The 21,103-nt window shown below is 27.3% G+C and overlaps 2 protein-coding genes across 3 annotated transcripts in view; one reads left to right on the forward strand and one right to left on the reverse strand.

The window, feature by feature from the left end:
• Nucleotides 1-21,103, reverse strand: part of LOC127284444 (ecto-NOX disulfide-thiol exchanger 2) — a 135,204-nt gene that overhangs the window by 38,210 nt on the left and 75,891 nt on the right. The window lies entirely within an intron of this gene.
• The window catches only part of LOC127284445 (paired box protein Pax-6-like), a 30,558-nt gene continuing 11,295 nt past the window's right edge, over nt 1,841-21,103 (forward strand). For both annotated transcript variants that reach the window (XM_051309882.1, XM_051309883.1), the window contains exons 1-2: nt 1,841-2,709; nt 14,358-14,534. In XM_051309882.1, the coding sequence (XP_051165839.1) occupies nt 2,259-2,709; nt 14,358-14,534 (628 nt within the window). In that variant the 5' untranslated portion in view covers nt 1,841-2,258. The remainder of the gene's footprint in view (nt 2,710-14,357; nt 14,535-21,103) is intronic.

The following is a 21,103-nucleotide window of genomic DNA, read 5'->3' on the forward strand; positions in this document are numbered from 1 at the left end:
AATCGGTAAAACAGATTTAACTGTTTCAATCAGTAATACTTTTATTTATTTTAAGTGAAATATAACTGAATTTCAGTGGAAATTTTACTGAAGTGATATATTGTTGCTAAATTACAACTATTTCATTATATAGTTATCTCACTAATTTAAATTTACATTCTACACTGAAAGAAAAAATTGGTTAGGATTACCATTTTTGAGATGACCATTTTTAGTTAGTAAACTATACTGCTGTTAATTTATTAATAGTGGTTACTATTTTTATTGGTTGGCATAACTATTTTATTAGTTCGTTTAACTGTAGTTAGTTTGTTGGAATAACAATTTAATTAGTTATACCCTAACTAACAAAATTGTTAGGCTGACTACAACTGAATGGTAACAGTAACTAATATATAAATTAGCAACAATAATCTTACTAACGAAATCGTTATAGTACAACCAATCGTAATTCTCATCAATGTAAATTTAAGAGTAATGTCATCTTGGCGCCTATTTAAGAATATTTTCCATGCATTTTATTCTTACAGTTATTGAATATAATATTCTTAAAATATAAAAATAACACTTCTTAAATTAATGAAATAGTCTGCAGAAAAATAAAAAAAAAATTTAATTCAATGAGGGTCAGTTTCACCAACTGCGGTTAAAAGTTAATCAGCGATTAAATCCTTATAACCGACCAATCATGAGCGGTTAAATTGGCTTTAATCGCTGATTATAACCTTTAACCTGAGTTGGTGAAACTGGCCCTAAGTGTTTCTTATTTTAATGAATATTATATTCTAACTGTAAGAATAAAATGCATGGAAAATATTCTTAAATAGGCGCCAAGAAGGTATATATAGTTGAATTTAGAATACAATTTTTTCAGTGTGATATATATTAAATATTTTATGCATATATACTAAACTCTATAGTGCAAGAGAGAGATCGATATTTTTTTGCGCATCCTGTTGTAAAAGAGCGTGTGATTTTAAGTTTATTTTAAGTATTTTATATATATAAAAAAAAGTTCTGTTTGACATGCTTCATTATATATATATAGCAGGTTTTTCATTCATTTTATCAAAGAGGCAATAACCTCCACGTCTTCGCACATTATCCTGATGTGTGTTGTGTTGTTTTTTTTTTTCTTTTTTTTTATGCACTGCTTTCCGCATATAAGCGAGCGCACTCGGCCTTCTCAGAGAAATACGGACTCGATTTGATAACGATTGACATCCGATTCCGGGATTAATTGCCTGTAACGTTACTGAGTTCTGAGGAGGAATGAAGACGAAAAAAAAGCAGGTAGAAGAATGAAAGACAAAGATGGAAAATAAAAAAAAGGAAAAGAACTGCAAATGAGTTTCTCATATATGTACAAATACATTAGAACAGAACCAATACATAGTGCGGGTGTTGGTTCTTAGGGGCAGGGGGGGAGGGGGGTTTGATGAGTGGGTGATGGATAAAGAGGGCGTTCAAGAGGTTACCCAATTGGTCGATCGTCTGGTAATGGTAGGTGGGCGGGGGGCGTATCACAAGTAGTCGTGATGCGCAGTGTGGTGCGCGCGTGATGCCCTTTCTCGCGGTGGGGTTCCTCCCTATGTGTGTCTAACCCCTTTGAGGGGGGGCATAACAATCTTTCACACACACACACACACAGCACTTAACCAAGTAGAGCGATAATTCCTCACGACAAGCTCCTTCTTAAATCTTGATCTCACCTTTCGGGGAGAATCGTGCGCAGTGGCCAATATGCTTTAGGGCACTAAAGGTGGGGCACGGGGTACCCATCCGGGAGCAAAAGAAATGGGGTGGGTGGCGATCCTTTAAGTGGGGAGGGAAAGGGCAGGCAGTCTGGGTGCGCTTCGAACCGCTGAACGGAAGCCAATCCGCTCGAATCCGGCGGAGCGCGAGCAGTCACGGGTGCTCACCGGCTGAAAATCTATAGTTTGTTGTAACACACTTGAATTATTTTTTGTTCTTCTTTTTTTTTGGGGGGGAAATCAACCCTTCTCCGCATCAATAGCCCCACTTTATATTTGCGCTTGCGTACTTTGGTGTTTTGTCACATAATAGTTATTTTTGTTATATCTTTGGGTGTTTATTATTCAGAAATCAGTTATAGAATGAAGTGTCTTGGCATTTTAGTGATTTTTATATGAGTTTTTAAAACTTTTGCAAGTTTTTGATTTGAAAAATAAATATATTGACTATGGATGGGAATAGATAAATTTTTTTGGGTATAAAAAATAAGGACTGGTGGTGATATGATGATTGGCGGTGGTGTTGTAACACCTCCGGGAACTGCCAAATCGGCAGCAGTTATCAACGAGATGGTTATTGATGTAATTGGAAGTGCTAGTGTCAGTGGGAGTGGTAGTGGAAGTCCAGCGACGGCCGCTGTTAGAACTTCAACAATTGACAATAATGAAAGTGGCAGTAATAATAATAACAATAGTATCAGCAATAACAATAATGATGCACATGTTGTTGTTGGTAATGTTGCAAATTCAACAATAGCAGCAAGAAAGATTTGTTGTCAGGATGAAGATACACCACCAAGTAGTACAGTGACAAGACCTTGGGAACCACCATCTCCAACTTTATCACAACAACAAACAAGATCTCATTTGTTACAAATGCATCCTGCCCGACATCATTCACATGCACAACATCATCATCAGCAGCTCAATGTTCAACCAACATCAATGATTGATGGTTTGTTGCATTATTTTTTTATCCAATTTTATAAACCATAAGGTTTACTAAAAACTATGATTTGTATATATTGTTTTATTTATAGCATTTAAAATTACTACAATATATATACTAATTCTAAAAGGTTAATGTAGTTATAACTGCGATAAAAAGAAAGTTTAACAATAACTTATAGTAACAGAAGTAATAGAATAATGCATATTACAATGTTATTTAAATATCACATTGCAGAGATAATTTCTAAAGCATTAAGAATATATCATTGGGATTTATCATGAGATGTGCATCAATTTTTCACAATATGAATACACTTAAAATTTTATATTTTTTCCTTGTCAGACCCATATTGGAGTATGCCTCTCTAATTTGGGTTTCTATAATATACAATCAATAAAGTTAGAATTGAACGAGTGCAAAACAGATTTTTGCGTTTTGCAGCAAGACAACTACTTCATTTACCTTTTGACAGATACACTCATGACTATACAGCAATTTGCGCAGGTCCTTTTGAACATTCCTTTGATGATATCCAGATTTTTGTTTCTTGATTTAATATTTTTGTATAAACTCTTAAACAGTTTAATACAATGCCCAACATTATTGGCAATGATTAATTTCAATGTTCCATCTAGAGTATATCTAGAAATTATTCACTGTTTTCTGAATCACTTCATAGAACAAATTATTTATATCATTAAATGATTAATAGAATCTGTAGGGAGGCTAATCGACTTTTGAATAAAATTGATTTTTTTGATAAATAATGTTACAAGATTCACCACATTTCTACGAAGACATGTACTTGATCTTAATTAGTAATACAGCCATTCTAGCCATTTCTAACTATAATTTCTTAATACATGTTATTAAAGAAATAACTTTAGATTTAAGAATACTTGTGTATGAAAGGGCATGACCCGTTAATAAATAAAATGAAAATATAGTTTGAAAAACTTCATTATTATCAAACAGTAAAAACGCTAACTGATGGGCTCAGAATGATCCGGCTATCTGGATCATTTTGATACGCGTACACTGAGAGAAATAACGATTTACTGTTACCATTTAGTTAGTCATGACTATTTCGTTAGTAAGGTATACTCTGAAAAAAATTTGAGATCTTCAACTAATGTTGGATTGTTGACTGGAAAGTATAGTTATATATAAAGTAACTACTTTTTTAGTTAGTTTAATTTTGTGTGTTTAACCACTTTTTATGAAGTTAATAATTAGTAGTTCAGTTTACAAAAAATTTAGTTGAATCAACTATACTAAAACTAAAACAACTACAAAATTTCGTTCTGCCAATCACAGAAAAAACCCTGGATAAATTATTTGTTGCAGATAATTTTAACCAATGCTTAAAAATGATAACCCCAACCAATTTTTTCTCTCAGTGCGTGCAGCAAAAATGAACCTCGACTTATTTTGAGTTTCACTCAAAATGATCATGATTTTTATTATTTTGAGTCAAAGATAATTTTGACATTTATTATCAAATAACAAGTAATTATTCATAAAAATATGAATTAAAATAATTGTTTCTATGGAGTTCAAAGCTATAGTATATATAGGCTTTATTTGTGTTACAATATATAAGTTTCTTTTTTTTAAACGAAATGATTAAAAATTGACGAGATTCTTTGTTAGTATATATATCCCTAATATCGAATATATTTGCGCATTCAAGGTTTATAATTTTGTTGTGTATGTGTCATGATTATGTTAGTTAATTAATAGCTTATGCAATTGTTCACATGATAATGTGCGAGTATATACCTATTACTTAATTTTTTATATCATACTGTAAAGATGTTGTGTATATGTGACGCTCCACGAGAGAAGGGACCTAACGTGCTTTTGACTTAAGGTTCGCTTTTACCGTGCAATGACACAGTGAATGAACCTTAAGTCAAAAGCACGTTAGGTCCCTTCTTTCGTGGAGCGTCACATATGCAAATACGGCTTAGGTATAAGTTATAAGTTAAACAAACCACCCCTTTATAAATGAGTATATATAGGTTTTCCAATATGTATATACATAAAGAAAATTATTATGTTTATATGTTTAGCTGTAAGACACTTTCTGTATTATAGCTGCAACATATACTCTCTAAATTTTGAATTAGTTTAAAATAACTAATTTGCCAACAAGAATTTAGTCACTGATTATATTTTCTACTAATCTTTTATAGTTAAAAATAACTAATTATTAGCTAAATTCACTTTTAGGTTGTGTGAAAATTAACTAAAAATTTTTGGTAATTCAGCAATTGAATCGTGAATTTTGAACAACTCGAAAAAGCGCATAAGTGTCATATTTTCGTATGTGAAAATCAATCTTAAGGTTTTCAGAGTTGATCCCTTTTCGAAATTCACGATTCTATTAGTTTTGACATACATACATACATACGTTATTGCGCGCTTCACTGAAAATTAGTTACTTTTTACAAAGAAGTATCTTATTTTAATATTTGGTTGCATTTTTTAGATATTAAGATATTTAAAATGATATCTTGAAAACGCTACCAAAACATCTTAAAATATACTTCTTTTTACAGTGTAATAATTAGTTATTTTTTTTACTAATTTGCAGAAGCAAAAATTCAGCCAAGGTTTTACTGAAAAATTAGTTACTTTTAATTAATACTTAAAGAGTATTTAAAAAGTTAAAGGAAGCAAATAATTAATGTAATTAATCTAATATATTTCAAAGAAAATTATCAAATATTTTTGTGCGATCTTGAAAAGAAAATAATAAACACACAGTATCATAAAGATCATGATCATCAATATAATTTAAGAGCCGCAAAGTGAAAGATATTATCACTCCTTGATTGATTTCAATAATTATTGGTGATGTAATTAATATCATGCGAGGCTGCTCCCTTATATGTGCATATATATATATATATATATATATATTATAAATATACTCGATATACCTACTTATATACCAGTTTAATCAAAGGAGGGGTGCGAAGACAGCCACACTTAAAGAGGAGTAAGATAACCTAAATTACAAGGTGGCGCACACGGTTGTGCGTGTGAAAGGTTTGCTGAATAAGGCAGCTCGCCTATATGTCAGTAAATATGTAAGTGCGAATCAAAGATAATTTACTCTTCAAAAAAAGGGTTATATCAGCACTTAAATACCTTTAGATCCATTTGATTAAGACGAAGGGAAGAAGGGTTTGATTTTTGACAGGATACGGCACATGCATATCTTTGCAAAAAATAGGACCCTTCAAAACAAACCAAAACGGAAGGAGATAAATGATAAGACCATTCAAGACAAATTTACTTGTGAATCACAGCGAAACAAATTGATTTTGTGCGCAAATACAACCAGAAAAAAATATTTCTTTGATTCAAAAAAAAATCAATTTCTTTAACAAATTTTTCTTTGATTCAAAGATATAATTATCTTTGTTTTAAAGAAATGTTTTCTTTAATTCAAATAAATGTTTTTTTGACCCTATATATAAATGTTAAAATTTCTTTGATTTAATGAACAAATTTCTTTCTTTATTCATTCAAAGAAAGAAAGAAAGAAAGAAAAAAGTTTCTTTGAAACAAAGAATCTTTTTTTTGTTTCAAAGAAAATTTTATTTTGAATGAAAGAAAACAAGTAAAAAAAATTGGTTTCTTTAAATCAAAGAAATCTTTTTCCTGGGTGTAATATTGAAAATTCTAAGGTATAAAAATAAAATATATACCAAATTGGATTAAAAATATAAAGTATGATTATTCAAATTGAAAATTAAAATCTCCTAATAATTTAAAAATAATGTATAGGTATATCAAATTAAACGTGCACAATGAATAAAAGATAGGTTTTTCTTAATGGACCATATAATCAAATGTATTTTAAAGTCAATTATTTAAAATATACACACATTCGCTAGTCTATTTGTGAAAGTATATTTTTTTATACGCATAAAAATTGTTATGATTAAATTATAAAGGTGCTTGTGTGTGCGTATATGTGTGTGATATTATCAATTTAACGGTTATCGCGGGTTGCCATTGCTTGCTCACGAGAAATTCTTGTTTTAAATGACTATATTGCATTTTTAATGCAAATATTTACAAAGACGTCTTCTTATCGAATGATGGTGAACGCTTATCGAAAACAGGTAGGATGTTTATGACGCAGCGACTGCGCGCGATCGTAAAAGGAATAGGTAATACTGGGGAACGTAAAGCGCGAATAAACGAGGTAATTTCGATGAAAAATTTATAATCCCTCTACGAGAAGAAGTGTTAAGATGTTTTATTTTTTTTATTTTTCACCTAACACTTGAACATGGTATATGTATAAATATAGTTAAAGTATATTATGGCACACTTGATTATAACTATCAAAGTATATATATACAAAGTAAACTTAAATTTATTTTAAGATTCTTCAAAATATTATATTTTTAAATTAAATCAGTTAAAAATATTTATATGGCAATTTTTCATAATTTCGTATGTTAATATTTTTAATTTTTGAGTTAATTTTGTTTTTGCGGACGAAATAAACTACATTGAAAAAAAAACTTTATTTGTGAAACAGCTATAAGTTTCACTGGTATATATATCGCTGATCCTGATAAAATAGTATTAGCAATGTAGTGTAGCAATATTAACAATACAGTATTATAGTATAATATTAAATATACTATATGGTAGTATTTCCAATATAGTATAGCAATATTAACAATACAGAATGTAAATACTTACAATACAGTATGGGAATAATAGATATAAAATACTATACTAATTTATACAAGATAGTAATGGTAATTTTTGCAATACAGTGTAGTAATATTAAAAATACAATATGGAAATATTTGTAATACAGTATGTAAATTTTTACAATACAGTATAGTAATATTAAAAATACTATATGGAAGTATTTACAATATAGTATAGCAATATTAACAATACAGTATGGGAATAATAAATAAAAACTATAAAATAATCAAGTGTATACAAGATAGTAATAATTTTTGCAATACAGTATAGTAATTTTAAAAATACTGTATGGAAATATTTACAATACAGTATATAGCGATATTAACAATACCAGTATGTAAATATTTACAATAGAGTACGGTAATATTTACACAGAACGATAGAATTTAAAATATACGTTAAATTATGTTAAAAATAAAAATAGTGAGTTAATATTGACAGATTAATTTTGAAATAAAGAAAGTAGATGTTTACATAAACATCTATGAATTGAAATTAAATTATAAAAGCAGTTCAAGTCTTGATTTATCAACAATTTTTTTTTAAATTTAATATAAAAACGAGAATAAATTTTTTGAACATTAAATTTTAAGCTTTATTTAAATTAATGTGTTTTTTTTTATAGCTATAAGAAATGAAATAAATGAAAAATGTCATTTTATAATATTAATTCTTTTTTTCTTAAGATAATGATAAGATAAAAATGTAAATGATTTTAAAGTATATATATAAAAATTGTAATTATGTGTAGAATAATAATTAATTTATCGTACATTAAAATACACTAATGCTTATAAGAATTATTATTAAACATTCTTTTGACTGAATCCATGAATATAATAAGAGCAATAATCATGTGAATAATATTATATATATATATATATATATGTTAGATTTGATTCTTATATGCCGCAGTTGTAGAATGTTGTCGGGCGTCAGGTGTAAGTTATAACTGACATTTATTCACGCTTATAAAGATAATCTAATTAACATTCTAAGTTTCTCGACCGCGATGAATCTAAATGATACTTTCGCGACGTTGAGGAGATTTTATGTTCCGTTTATCGTGAGTCAAAGTTGTTATTTTCATTCAAAAGTATATATCTCGATGTCAGGAGTATAGAAGGCTTTTAAATGTTGATCACACAAAAATACATAGACAATTAAATTTTGAGTGTGAAATTGAATTTCTCAGAAAAATTTTTTTTTTTTTTTTTATATAGTAAGCTTGATAAATACTTTGACAGTTATTGCCTAAATGGTTTTAATTAATTGAATTTATATTCAATTAAGAGATCAGAATTTTTATGAATGAAAGAATTTTACGTTATACATTTGAAATTTATATATAGTCTAATGAATTAAAAATCAATTTAATTAATTATTAAGTTTATTTTTTTTTTAACTTCATTCAATGTTTATTTTTTTGTCTTTTTTAATTTTTTTTTACTTTTAATATATTTCATAACAAATTTTATTAAAATAAAAATATATATATATATATATATATATATATATACATCGAATTTCGATTAGACTTAACACCTCTATGTCTAGAGAATGCTGCCAGTGTTATTATTAAGAGCATCAAGTTGCATGCTTACCACACTTGATAGACTTCACAAACTTGATTCTAGACTATACTCGAACTGTTTCTATATGAAGAATATATACACAATTGTTTACACGTGTTGTGTATAAATAATAAAACATATTTCACACCGTTATATATGCATGTAAAGATTTTTTTTTTTATTCTTTTTCCAACTTAAGGAAATTTTTACTTCGTCTTTAATAAATCGATAAAAAGATTTTTATGCATGAAAAAAGACGCGTAGGCAAAAAGAAAAGGTGTTATACTCGTCAATATATAGCAGAGCTTCTTTTCTATCTATACCTATTATATTTATTTTCACACCATGCGTTGAAAAAAAAAAAATTTTTATTTTATTCAAATACTGGATTACTTGACTATATTATGAAATAAATATTTATTTGTATTAAATAATCAGTGAATCAATTAAATGGTATTTAATTCAAATTCAGAAATTATTGGTTCGAATACAATTTAATTAATTCAAATAAAAATTATTTGGTTCAAGTAAATATTTATTTGATAATAGTCAAGTAATCAAATATTTGAATCAAATAATTTTTTTTTGTTTCTTTTATTTTAAACTTTAATTTTTAAAAATTCAATGTCATTTATCCTTCTATAATTAACATTTGACTATGTATATTTGGATAAGCAAAATCTGTTTTTTTTTTCGAATGATTGTCGTGCTTGATGAGTAACTTTCTTTTCTCGTGTAGTATTAAGAAAGGAACTTGATTTTAATGTCACGCAACAATCTGCTTAATCTTGGAATTTTCACCTGGCCTTATCCTCTATTAAGCATCAAAACACATATTGCAAAGAAGGTGAACCATGTTAAATCAGCGTGACAACAGCGTTTCATGGTTTTCGACCTGTGCATAAGCTCTATAGTAATGGCACACGTCAACCATCATTATTTTAAATGTACACACAATTTTTTTTTGTTTTTTTTTTTTGACAAAAAAAATCCTTAAAACATTGCGGGCAATTACAATAATGTTAAAAAATCTCTAAAAATACGAAAATGTTTTTAAAAATATAGTTTGAATTTTTTTAATATTTTTAAATATTTGTAAATATTTATAAATATTTGTAAAAAATATATTTTTAAGTACCATAATGGGGGGCATATGAATTTTCCATAAAAATAATTAATTAGAATTTTTATTTTAAAATATTTTATTAGAAATAATTATTTATTAAAGGAATTTTAAATTTTTCGAATTTGCCGGATTTTTTTTATACGAATTTTTAATTAACATAGTTTTTAGCTACCGAATTTTTGTTTAGCAGAATTTTTATTTTATAGTCATCTATTTTATATGACTTTTTAATTAAAATGATTTTAATTCAATACAATTTTAATTTAACAGAATTCTCATTTAATCGAATTTAATGTGATTCGAATTTTTAAATGACAGAAATTCAAATTCACCGAATTTTAATTTGTTCAAATTTTTATTTGTACGAATTTTTAATTGTACGAATTTTTAAGACACCGAATTTTCATTTGTCCAAAATTGGCAAATGGCCGAACGAACAATCAAAAGAAAGATTTCGGTGCTATTTTTAAAATTGTCCAATCACGATTTTCTTGATAATTTCTAATTGGTCAATTTTAAAAATCGCGCCGAAATCTTTTTTTGTGGGTTATGTTTGTTCGGACATTTGAAATTTCGGTCAAAAATCAGCTTTTTATAAGAATTCTATCAATTAAGAATTCATATAAATAGAAATTCGAACAAATGAATAAATAAATTTAATTAGAAATTTTTACAATTTAAAAATTCGTCTATCACTTAAAATTCTATTAAATGAGAATTCTGCTAAATTAAAATTGGATTAAATTAAAATTTTTTTTAACTAAAATTAATGTAAATTAAATGATCATAAAATAAAAATACTACAGAAAAAAAATTCGATAGAAAAATTTTCTTAAGTAAAAATTCGTAAAAATAGAAAAATTGTCAAATAATGCTTATACGAAAAATAAAAATTCTTCTAAAAAAAAAATTATTTCTAATAAAATTCTTTAAAATAAAAATTCTTGTCTTTTTTATAGAAAAAATCATGCGCCCCACCATAATGAAGAATTTAAATAATATTTGACGTGTTTTAAATATGCTTTACAAAAGAAAATTGACCCTTGAAAAAAATGAAAAAGAAAACGAAAAAAAAAAGTTTAAAATTATATATGTGAACTTTTACGACAAGATGAATAAATTTGTTCAGTGTGAACGTTTAGTTAGGAGTCGAAATGAAAATCAAGATCCGACACCTTAACCCTAATGCGCCAATTAAGAGAACAGTATAACCGTCAGGTATATATAAAAGGGATGCGTGTTTAAAAAAACAGGTACACACATATATGTATATATGAGAACCGAAAACAAAAACTTAGGTTTATACCAATCGTTGCCACAAAGTAGGTAGGTACTTCTTGCGTATCCACAGATCTTTCTGGTGTGTTCACACCTACCAGATGGACTGGAAACCAGCCATACTCGTTCAGAACCGGTTCCGTGTCGCGAACCGACAGTACGTCTTTTTCGCGAAGAGAAGAGAGCTACTCTCGTTAAGCACATTGAGAGGGCTCGAAGGACTGTCCTTCCAGTTTTCGTGGATCTTACCCGCGCGTACGAAGCCCGCCTACTCGATTACCACCGATTTTTTTTCTCTCTCTTTTTTCATGGTACGTATCGGTTGTATTAGTCGTTCTGAACCGGTTTTCCCTTGGAAACATTAAGACTGTATATATATATACAAAAAATACATCGAGCACAGAAGCATTGGTTATTTTTTTTGTTTTCCTCTTATTTCTGATTCGCGAGGAAAAATATCTCATCATAATTGCTTAAAAATAAATGGTATGGGTCGTTTAAAGTATTTTTCAATCTTAATCAAAATTAGAGTGAAAGTGAGATTTTTTACACTAAATATCAGATGGCAAAATATAGAGAATTTTTAATGTTGACACAATTTTCAGTAGAAAAACAGTTGTTGTATCAGACAAAATGTAAATAGAATAGAAAACAGTTAAGAAGAATGCTACTATTGGAAAATTGTTTCGAAAAATAAATATTTAAGAAAACAATTTAGAAATAAGATGAATTTAATGAGTTTTAAGTAGAAAAACTGTTTTTGTGCGAGACGACACAAATTTCAATAAAAGTATACAATATTTAAGGGTTTTCAAAAACAGAAAAAAATCAGTAGAAAATTCATTATTGTGTCAAACGGAACAAACATTTAACAAGCTTCAATGAGATTTTTAATTTCAATTTTCAAAGTAGAAAAATTGATGTTGTGTCAGACACAAGAAATAAAAGAAAAGAAAGAAAAAATATATTTAAAAAAAAATTCAAGTAGAAATTCCCTTGTTGTGTCAGACAGAACAAATCCAAAAAAATATTGGGAAAAAAATTTTTAAGTAGAAAAACTCTTGTTGTGTCAGACAGAAAAAATCCACTTGGAAAGATTCCCCGGAAAGTGCCCCCTGGAGGTTCTATCAGAATTCCGCCGGAACTTCCAACGTAATTCCATCGGAATTCCATCGGAGTTCCGATGGGATTCCGATTAATTTTTTTTTTCAAAAATTTTAGAGTCCTAATTCCGTCGTAAATCCGTCGAAATCCCATCGGAAATTCTTTGGAACTCCGATGGAATTCCGACGGAATTACGTTGGAAGTTCCGGCGGAATTCTGATAGAACCTCCAGGGGGCATTTTCCGGAAAATCTTTCCAAGTGGGAATAATTGATCTACTATACAAATGCAAGAATAAAATAATTATTAAATTATTATCACAATTATTATTATAAATCAAAAGTAAAGAGAAACTAAAATTTTAAAAATATATAAAATCTTTGACTAGAATTTCACGCCATTGCAATTTGTTTTCCGTAGAATGTTATTTAGATATAACTGCGAAAACTTGGTATTTTAGATTTAATTTTTTTTCATCAAAAATGTGTAAAATTCCTATTGCCAAGGAATTTCTTGAAAGGAAAACATTTTTCATATTAATCGGTGTAAGCTGCCTGAGCAATGACATGAATGTTATGCGCGTCCAATTTGAAAAACGAAATGTTTGATGATGTTTTGATAACGCTGATAACGTTCAAACAAGATTTACGATATAATTATTTATACATTTATATTAGAAAATACGATATAATTACTTATATCATTTTTTAATATCATATGAAATTTGTAATTTTTTTCAGATAAATAATACAGATAATATAAATAGAATACATACATAGGAAGATAAAGATGAAAATTTATAAAAAGAAAATTTATATATAAAAAAAAAATTAGGATTTTGTGAAAAAATTAATTTTTTTTTATTCTACTTCTTTGTTTAGTAAAAATACGAGAGAAGATGGTTCATTCAAAATTAATAGTCGCTTTCGATTAAGTCATTAGGAAACCTGGCTGTTCAAGATGAATTATCAATTAGTGGTTCTTAACGCTTGACGCACTAATTGCCTAAGCATCTGCCACTTAAATAATCGCTTGCTGATTGGACAAGAATTCCCATATATTTTCATTTTACATTTCTCTTTTAAAATTAATTCACCGATTCTTTAATAAAAAAAAAAAAACTCGAAATTTGCATTTACAAAAATAGGAATAGCTTACAATATAATTATTTCTTCAATACATCGAGAGAAATTATATATTTGTCTCACAGTCTAATAAATATTTATTTCATTCAAATAAATTTTTATTTAAATTAAATATACGTTTATTTAACTCAAATATGCGTTATATTTGGTTCAAATATAAAACATTTTTCTGGGTGCAGGCAGAAGATATAAATTTATCTCAGAGGCAAAATATATATTTGTTTCAAGTAAAGTTTATTTCAATCAAATAAACATATATTTGACTCACAAACTAATAACTTGTTATTTGTATTAAATAAAAAAATTTGTTTAGCATAAATAAAATTTTATTTAGCGCAAATAAATTTTTTTTATTTAAACCAAATAAAATTTGGTTAAAACTAATAAAATTTATTTAAAACAAGTAAAATTTATTTGTCTCTGAGATAAATATATTTTCTCTCTTGTTGTATTAATTGAATTTGATTAATATTGGTAATATCATTTTTTTTTTCTATATAGAAACAATTTTTTTTTTCTTGACTTTATTTTATGTCAGCGAAAAAGAGATACAAAACGTCTTTCACTCGACAATTCTTTACGAGAGCCTTCGATGTTGAACATGTGACCAACGCTACTTAATATCCCACAACGGAAGCGACGAAGCTTCTCTAATTTCCAACTCTTGTGCTTTCAGGTGTCAGTCTACAAAACTGCACAACCGGACCGTTCCCAACGGGAAACAACAGCAGTGCTTCACGACAACGACTACTCGAACTCTCACATGGATTAGGTGCCTTAAGGCATTACAATGATTTGGCCAATCATGTATTGTCATTAAATCAACAAGGTGCTGTTGTCACTAAATTACTTGGTGAGTTTTTATTTCTCCCTCTCACTCGATTATTTATAGAATTATGAGGTTTATTATTTTTGCTCTAAATAACTCTCTAAATCTGAATTAGTACAAATATTTACTAATTTAAATTAGTGACTCACTTTTTGCTTTAGAATTAGTTAAATTTTACTAGTTGTTAGTAAAAGTTACTAATAATTAGTAAAATTTCACTAATTTAGAAGCAAAAAGTGAGTCACTAATTCAAATTAGTAAACATTTTTACTAATTCACATTTAGAGAGAAAATTTTATTTGTGCTAAATATAATTTTGTATTTAAAACAAATATATTTTTATTTCAAATAAATTTTATTTGGTTTAGATAAAAATTATATTTGGTTTAAATAAGTTATACTTGGTTTAAATAAATTATGTTTAGATAAAATAAATTTGAATTTGATTTAAACAAAAATTTTTATTTGCATTTAATAAAATTTTATTTGTACTAAATAAAATTTTATTTTGCTTTGAGACAAATATATATATATATATAATTTGATTTAAATAAAAATTATTTGGTCCAAGTAAATATTTATTTGCTAAAAGTATAAGAGATTATTTGGACCAAATAAATTATTTTTTCAGTAGCATTGGTGATTTTGATCTCTATATAAAACTATATTATGGTAGATATATATAGTGATTGATTAAACATTGTTAATCACATTAAGAATTTTATTTTTTCCCTTTTGCATATTTGCGATAGTTATAATTCTATTTTGTATATGTCAGATGAAAGTTGAACCGGTTTAAAGTGACTTTTATTAGTTCGCACCTTCAAAAGTTTCACGTGAATGTTTAATCGCCCGTTAACTGCACATAAAGTCTTAACATGTAAACTGTAAACTTTCAACGCTCACATGATAAATTGACTCTTTCCTAGCAGTCCTTGAAGAAAATATTACTTTGTTCTCTTCTACCTTATAACGCATTTTATTTTAAACTATGTATTGTTATTTTAAATTTTATTTTTAATAATTTTTAATATTCAAAATTTTTTTTTACAATTAAATTGTATATTGCAATTTATAAATTATTGTTAAAATTTTCATTTATTAATTATAATTTACTATTAAAATTAGAACTTGAAAACAATAAATTTTTCTCCTGTACAATATATGATTTTCACAAAAGGTATATAAATCTCCTTTTTTGAAAGCATTTTTATACACTGTCACCCCATAAATGTGGGGAAAGTTTTGTTCTTGAAATTATGTTCCTATATACAAATCGTCGAGTAGAAACCATCAACTTGTGAAATGATATATAGATATATATATATATGAAAGAAATAGACTTTAACAAAACCATTTGACTTTACAACGCTTCAATAAATAGTTTTGACTGCGCGGTCGATCATCCATAAGAACAAGAAGTTTATCTATATATATATAAATGTTTATGCCCCTGTATAAAAGTTATGCACTTTACGCTTTATTTTAAAAGAAAGATTACTCTTTAAAGGTGGAAAAAAAAAATTTTTTTTCATTTTTTTTTTCAAGAGCAACTCTAGAAAATTATAGGGAACGTATTGCATTATGAGCCTTATAAAATGTGTACATATATATAGTTCTTGCATGTGCGCTCGTTAGGCCGACAAGAAATTAAGACTCGTCAAAGAGAGAGAGAGAGACTTTGTTTTGTCGAAAGAATAAATGCGCACAAAATTGAGACATTATAACGATGAGTATATATATGAAGCAACTTATAATACTCAGTAATTATAATTAACGCTTTTAAAAATAAATAAAGAAGCATTTCTTCAATGTCTATAATAATCTGAACATTTCACACTAATTAGTGTCAGTTAATTAAATTGCAGTTTCAAATTTTTTCTTTTTTCACTGCATTTTTAGAAATTACTCTTTATTTTACAATTTTTTGGAAAAATAATTCTTCATTTATGGGGATAAAAAATTTATATCTTTTTGTAATTATAATTATAACTATAAATTATAATTACAATTATGAACATAATTATTACTATTATTACTATTATTACTATTTATAATTATAATAATAACAAATAATTTTAACTATAATTATAATTACAATTAAACATATATAAGTGTATAATTATAATTGTTTTTAAAATTGTTTTTTTTTTAAATATTAATTTCTATTTTTCTTACGCGAAGAAAATTCTTTACCTGGAACAGCGATAAGTATCACTGGAATAGAGATATGTTTCACTGAAACAGGGAAAGTATTCGCTATTCTAGAGAAACATATCGCTGTTCCAGATAAAGTTCTTTTCCGTGTATACTCTTAGCTTTAATTGAAAGTGGAATTATTTTGATTTTACGCGTCAGGTTCAATTGAAAGTGGTATCGATAAAATTTTCATATACCATTAGGAAATTATTATTACTATCATTAAATGAAATTATTTTTATTTAATAATGTGCCCAATTAACCTTACGTTCAATTTATTATATCTTGTATCAACAGTCGTTTCAATTCATATTTTATTTTCCTCTTTATAGCTTTAATATTAATATGAAAATATCAATTACTATATTTCATATCATAGTTTTAATGTACTCTATATACCCATAAAAACATTTTTTTGAATTAAAGAAAGTATTTCTTTGATTTTCAAAGAAAACTTTTTCTTTAATTTAAAGAATTATTTGATTTTAAAAAAATTTGTTAATTTAAATAAAATACTTTTTCAGTTTCAAAGTTTTATTTAGAATAAAAAAATTTTTCTTTAAATCAAACAAAATTTTCAATAAATTAAAAAAAACATTTCTATGACTCTATATCAAATAAATACTTCTTTGATTCAAAGAAACAATTTTTCTGAGTGTATGAAAAATAATTTTAACAATTCATAAAAGTTGTTATAAAAGTTATAAAGAAAAATTAATTTTATTATAAATTTCCAATACTCGATTACCACTAAACTCCACACCTACAGAGAAAAGATATATTTGTTAGATTTAAATATTTATGCCAAATAAAATTTTTATTTACGAACAAAAAAAAAAAAAGGAATTGCTTACTGATGTTTGCTATCGGATTTATCAAAATTAGTAACCACAGCTAAATTTTTTGCTATATGGCAACGAAAAATTTTGCTGCGATAAAAAATATCAGTGTTAATTTTTAAAAATTTACTATCAGAGAAAACTTTTTTGACCCTACAGTAAATAGTTGGATTTGTTTAAATAAATTTTTTAACCCATCTTTTTTTCTTTTGTTAAACGATGAAAAATTTCATTAAACAGAAAGGAAAAAAAACTATTTAAACACTACTCAAAGTACTTCCTTATGCCAAAAAAGGAATGTAATTCTCGACGATAAAAAAAAGTCAAAAGAATGTTTTTAAAAGTCCCTTGAACTTGGTACTAAAATTGCCTTTCGGTAGGTGTTATGTAAAAACGTGAAATTTGTACCCTTTCGGCAAGTTTTTTTTTTTTTTTAAAGCATAATATATACCGGCATCAGTAAGGAAACAATTATTAAAAATTCTGAAAATATTATTGCGAGACAACGCCGCAAATTGAACTCTGATGTTGTCAATTAGTTTGCAGGTGCAAACGCACAGATTCAGGGAAACTTCAAAATGAACCTTAAAAAAGAAGAAAAAAGAAGAATCTTTCTCTTTATATATACAAAACTACTTCATTGGCAGTAGATGTGCAAAGATAGGAAGACGAAAAAGAGAGAGAGAGAGAGACGAGGGATGAAAGAAGAGAAAATGTGTGAGTGTGTAATAAAAAATGAAGGTGGAACACTTCGATCTTGGGCTCCTCGCGGCTCGTTCCTCGTTAAGTTTACGAGCAGCTCGTAAAAATACCGTTTGGACTGCTCTCGCCTCCTTTGGGTAATGTCTTCATCTTCAGAAAACTGACTCCTTTTAGCTTTGGCGAGGTGAATATAATGTACCATAATCGTGCAGCCAATTACTTAACGCCACGAGACAATCAATCTCACGGTCACTCTTGCCGTCGAGCTTTCCCCGATAAGATCTGTCGGCACGTATGCCCCGAGAATCCGCCTTTATCTTACTTTTTCTCTTTCTCTCTCTCTCTCTCTCTCTCTCTTTCTCTCTCTCTCTCTCTCTCTCTCTCTCTCTCTCTCTCTCTCTCTCTCTCTCTCTCTCTCTCTCTCTCTCTCTCTCTCTCTCTCTCTCTCTCTCTCTCTCTCTCTCTCTCTCTCTCTCTCTCTCTCTCTCTCTCTCTCTCTCTCTCTCTCTCTCTCTCTCTCTCTCTCTCTCTCTCTCTCTCTCTCTCTCTCTCTCTCTCTCTCTCTCTCTCTCTCTCTCTCTCTCTCTCTCTCTCTCTCTCTCTCTCTCTCTCTCTCTCTCTCTCTCTCTCTCTCTCTCTCTCTCTCTCTCTCTCTCTCTCTCTCTCTCTCTCTCTCTCTCTCTCTCTCTCTCTCTCTCTATATATATATATATATATATATATATATATATATATATATATATATATATATATATATATATATATATAAATACGATACGCGTTTCTCGAAAATCTGGTTCTTCAGGAAATCGTCGAAAAAACATCGTTTCGAATTCTCAATGAGGTCTCTGTGATTCTGCAAGAGAGAGAGAAAGAGCAAAAGGCAAGAATCGATTCCTATCCTCATTCTCAGGACACGCGACAATTTTTTTTTTTTTTTTAAATGACATTCTTTTATAATCGTATTCGAAAAAGATCGTCTCGCCAATTGACTAAATAGTTGCGAGAAAGATTATTATCCAAACCTGTGAAATTTGTCATTTTGTATAAATGTTTAATTAAAAGGTGATTCTAATTTTCTTTTTGGACAATAATGATTTCATGTATTTGTATTTATGGGATAAAAAAAAATTTATTTGATTCAAATAATCGATTACTTGACTATTATCAAACAAATATTTCAACCAAATATTTTTTAATTGAATATTAAATAAACTGTATTTGAATCAATAATTTCTGTATTTAAAATAAAAACAATTTAATTAGCATAAATAAAAATTAATTGGTTCAAGTAAATATTTATCAAGTTATCAAGTAACCGATTATTTAAAGTAAATAAATTTTTTTTTCAGTGTACTGATTAAATAATTAGGAATTTAAGAGCAAGTCTAATTTGAATTAGTGACTCACTTTTTGTTTTTGAATTGTTAAAATTTAACTAAAGTAAATCACTAATTTTTAGTTGAAATTTTTAGTAATTCAAATTTAGTGTCTGCTCTCTATACTCCCTGGAAAATGTTTTATTTGAACCAAATAATATAATATGTTTGAGTTAAATAAACGTATATTTGTGAGGCAAATATACAATTTTTCTGGGTTTAACTCTGCATTAGTCAATTTTGACTAATTCAACTGCACCGATTTGTTTAGTAAATGAATGAGTAATCGTTTTGACTAATTCTCTGTCAAAAATGACTAATTGATAGTAGAAAATTACTAATTTTATTATTAAATTTTACTAATTGAAATAGTAGCCTTACTAAATAAATTACTAGTTTTCTACAATCAATTAGTCAAAACAGTTACTAATTTATTTAATAAACGAATCGGCGCAGTATTAAATTACTCAAAAATGACTAATTCAAATTTAGAGTGCTATATTTACTAAATTTGAATTAGTAAAAAATAACTAATTATTAGTAAAATCTTAGTTGACTTTTTGGTTTAGCAAATAGTAAAAATAACTAATTATTTTACTCTCTAAATCTGAATTAGTAAAAATGTTTACTAATTTAAATTAGTGACTCACTTTTTGCTTTAGAATTAGTTAAATTTTACTAATTGTTAGTAAAAGTTACTTATAATTAGTAAAATTTGACTAATTGAGAAGCAAAAAGTGAGTCACTAATTCAAATTAGTAAACTTTTTTACTAATTCAGATTTAGAGAGTAAAAAATTAATATTAGTAAAAAATAATTGATAAAAAGTAACAAATTTTGTTATTAGTAAAAACTAACTAATTTTTAGTTGATAATAAATAACTGGAAAAAGTAATCAAATACTATTTTTATCAGTGTAACAAAAAATTTCATAATCAGATTAAAAAAAAAAAAATAAATATTAGTTTATATTTTTCGTGAATAGCATTTTTAAATAATCGCGATCAAAAATATTCACTGAATCAATATCTAATTAATTCCACTTAACACTTGGGGGAATGAACAAATTATCGAGAATTTGGATCTTATTTAAAAAAATCAAAAGCTTATTCAAGCATAGTGATTTCAACGAAACTGCTATATTTAGTTACGTAAAGCATTTTACGAAGTTGAAAACTGGTTATTTTTTGTGACATTTAGTTGAAGCTTATAAGAATTTGTGTTAATTCAAGCATATATACATCAATTCTAAATATCCAGTAGCACATTCGTTTCACTCTTTTTCTCTTTCTTTCTCTCTCATTCAAATTACTCGACCTATTAACATACATAGAGATTATTTATTAAATACTTGTGGAGAATTCGAAATTCACAATTTTATTATTATAAACTGGTGTTACACACGACTGTTACTGACATGCGCGGGGCAAACAAAGAAAATCGAAGTCCAGGCAGGAATTTGCTCGAGGCTTTG

This window comes from Leptopilina boulardi, unplaced genomic scaffold (genome assembly GCF_019393585.1).
Source record: "Leptopilina boulardi isolate dan_hultmark-lab unplaced genomic scaffold, ZJU_Lbou_2.1 LbouV2_325, whole genome shotgun sequence".
Classification (NCBI taxonomy): Eukaryota; Metazoa; Arthropoda; class Insecta; order Hymenoptera; family Figitidae; genus Leptopilina; species Leptopilina boulardi.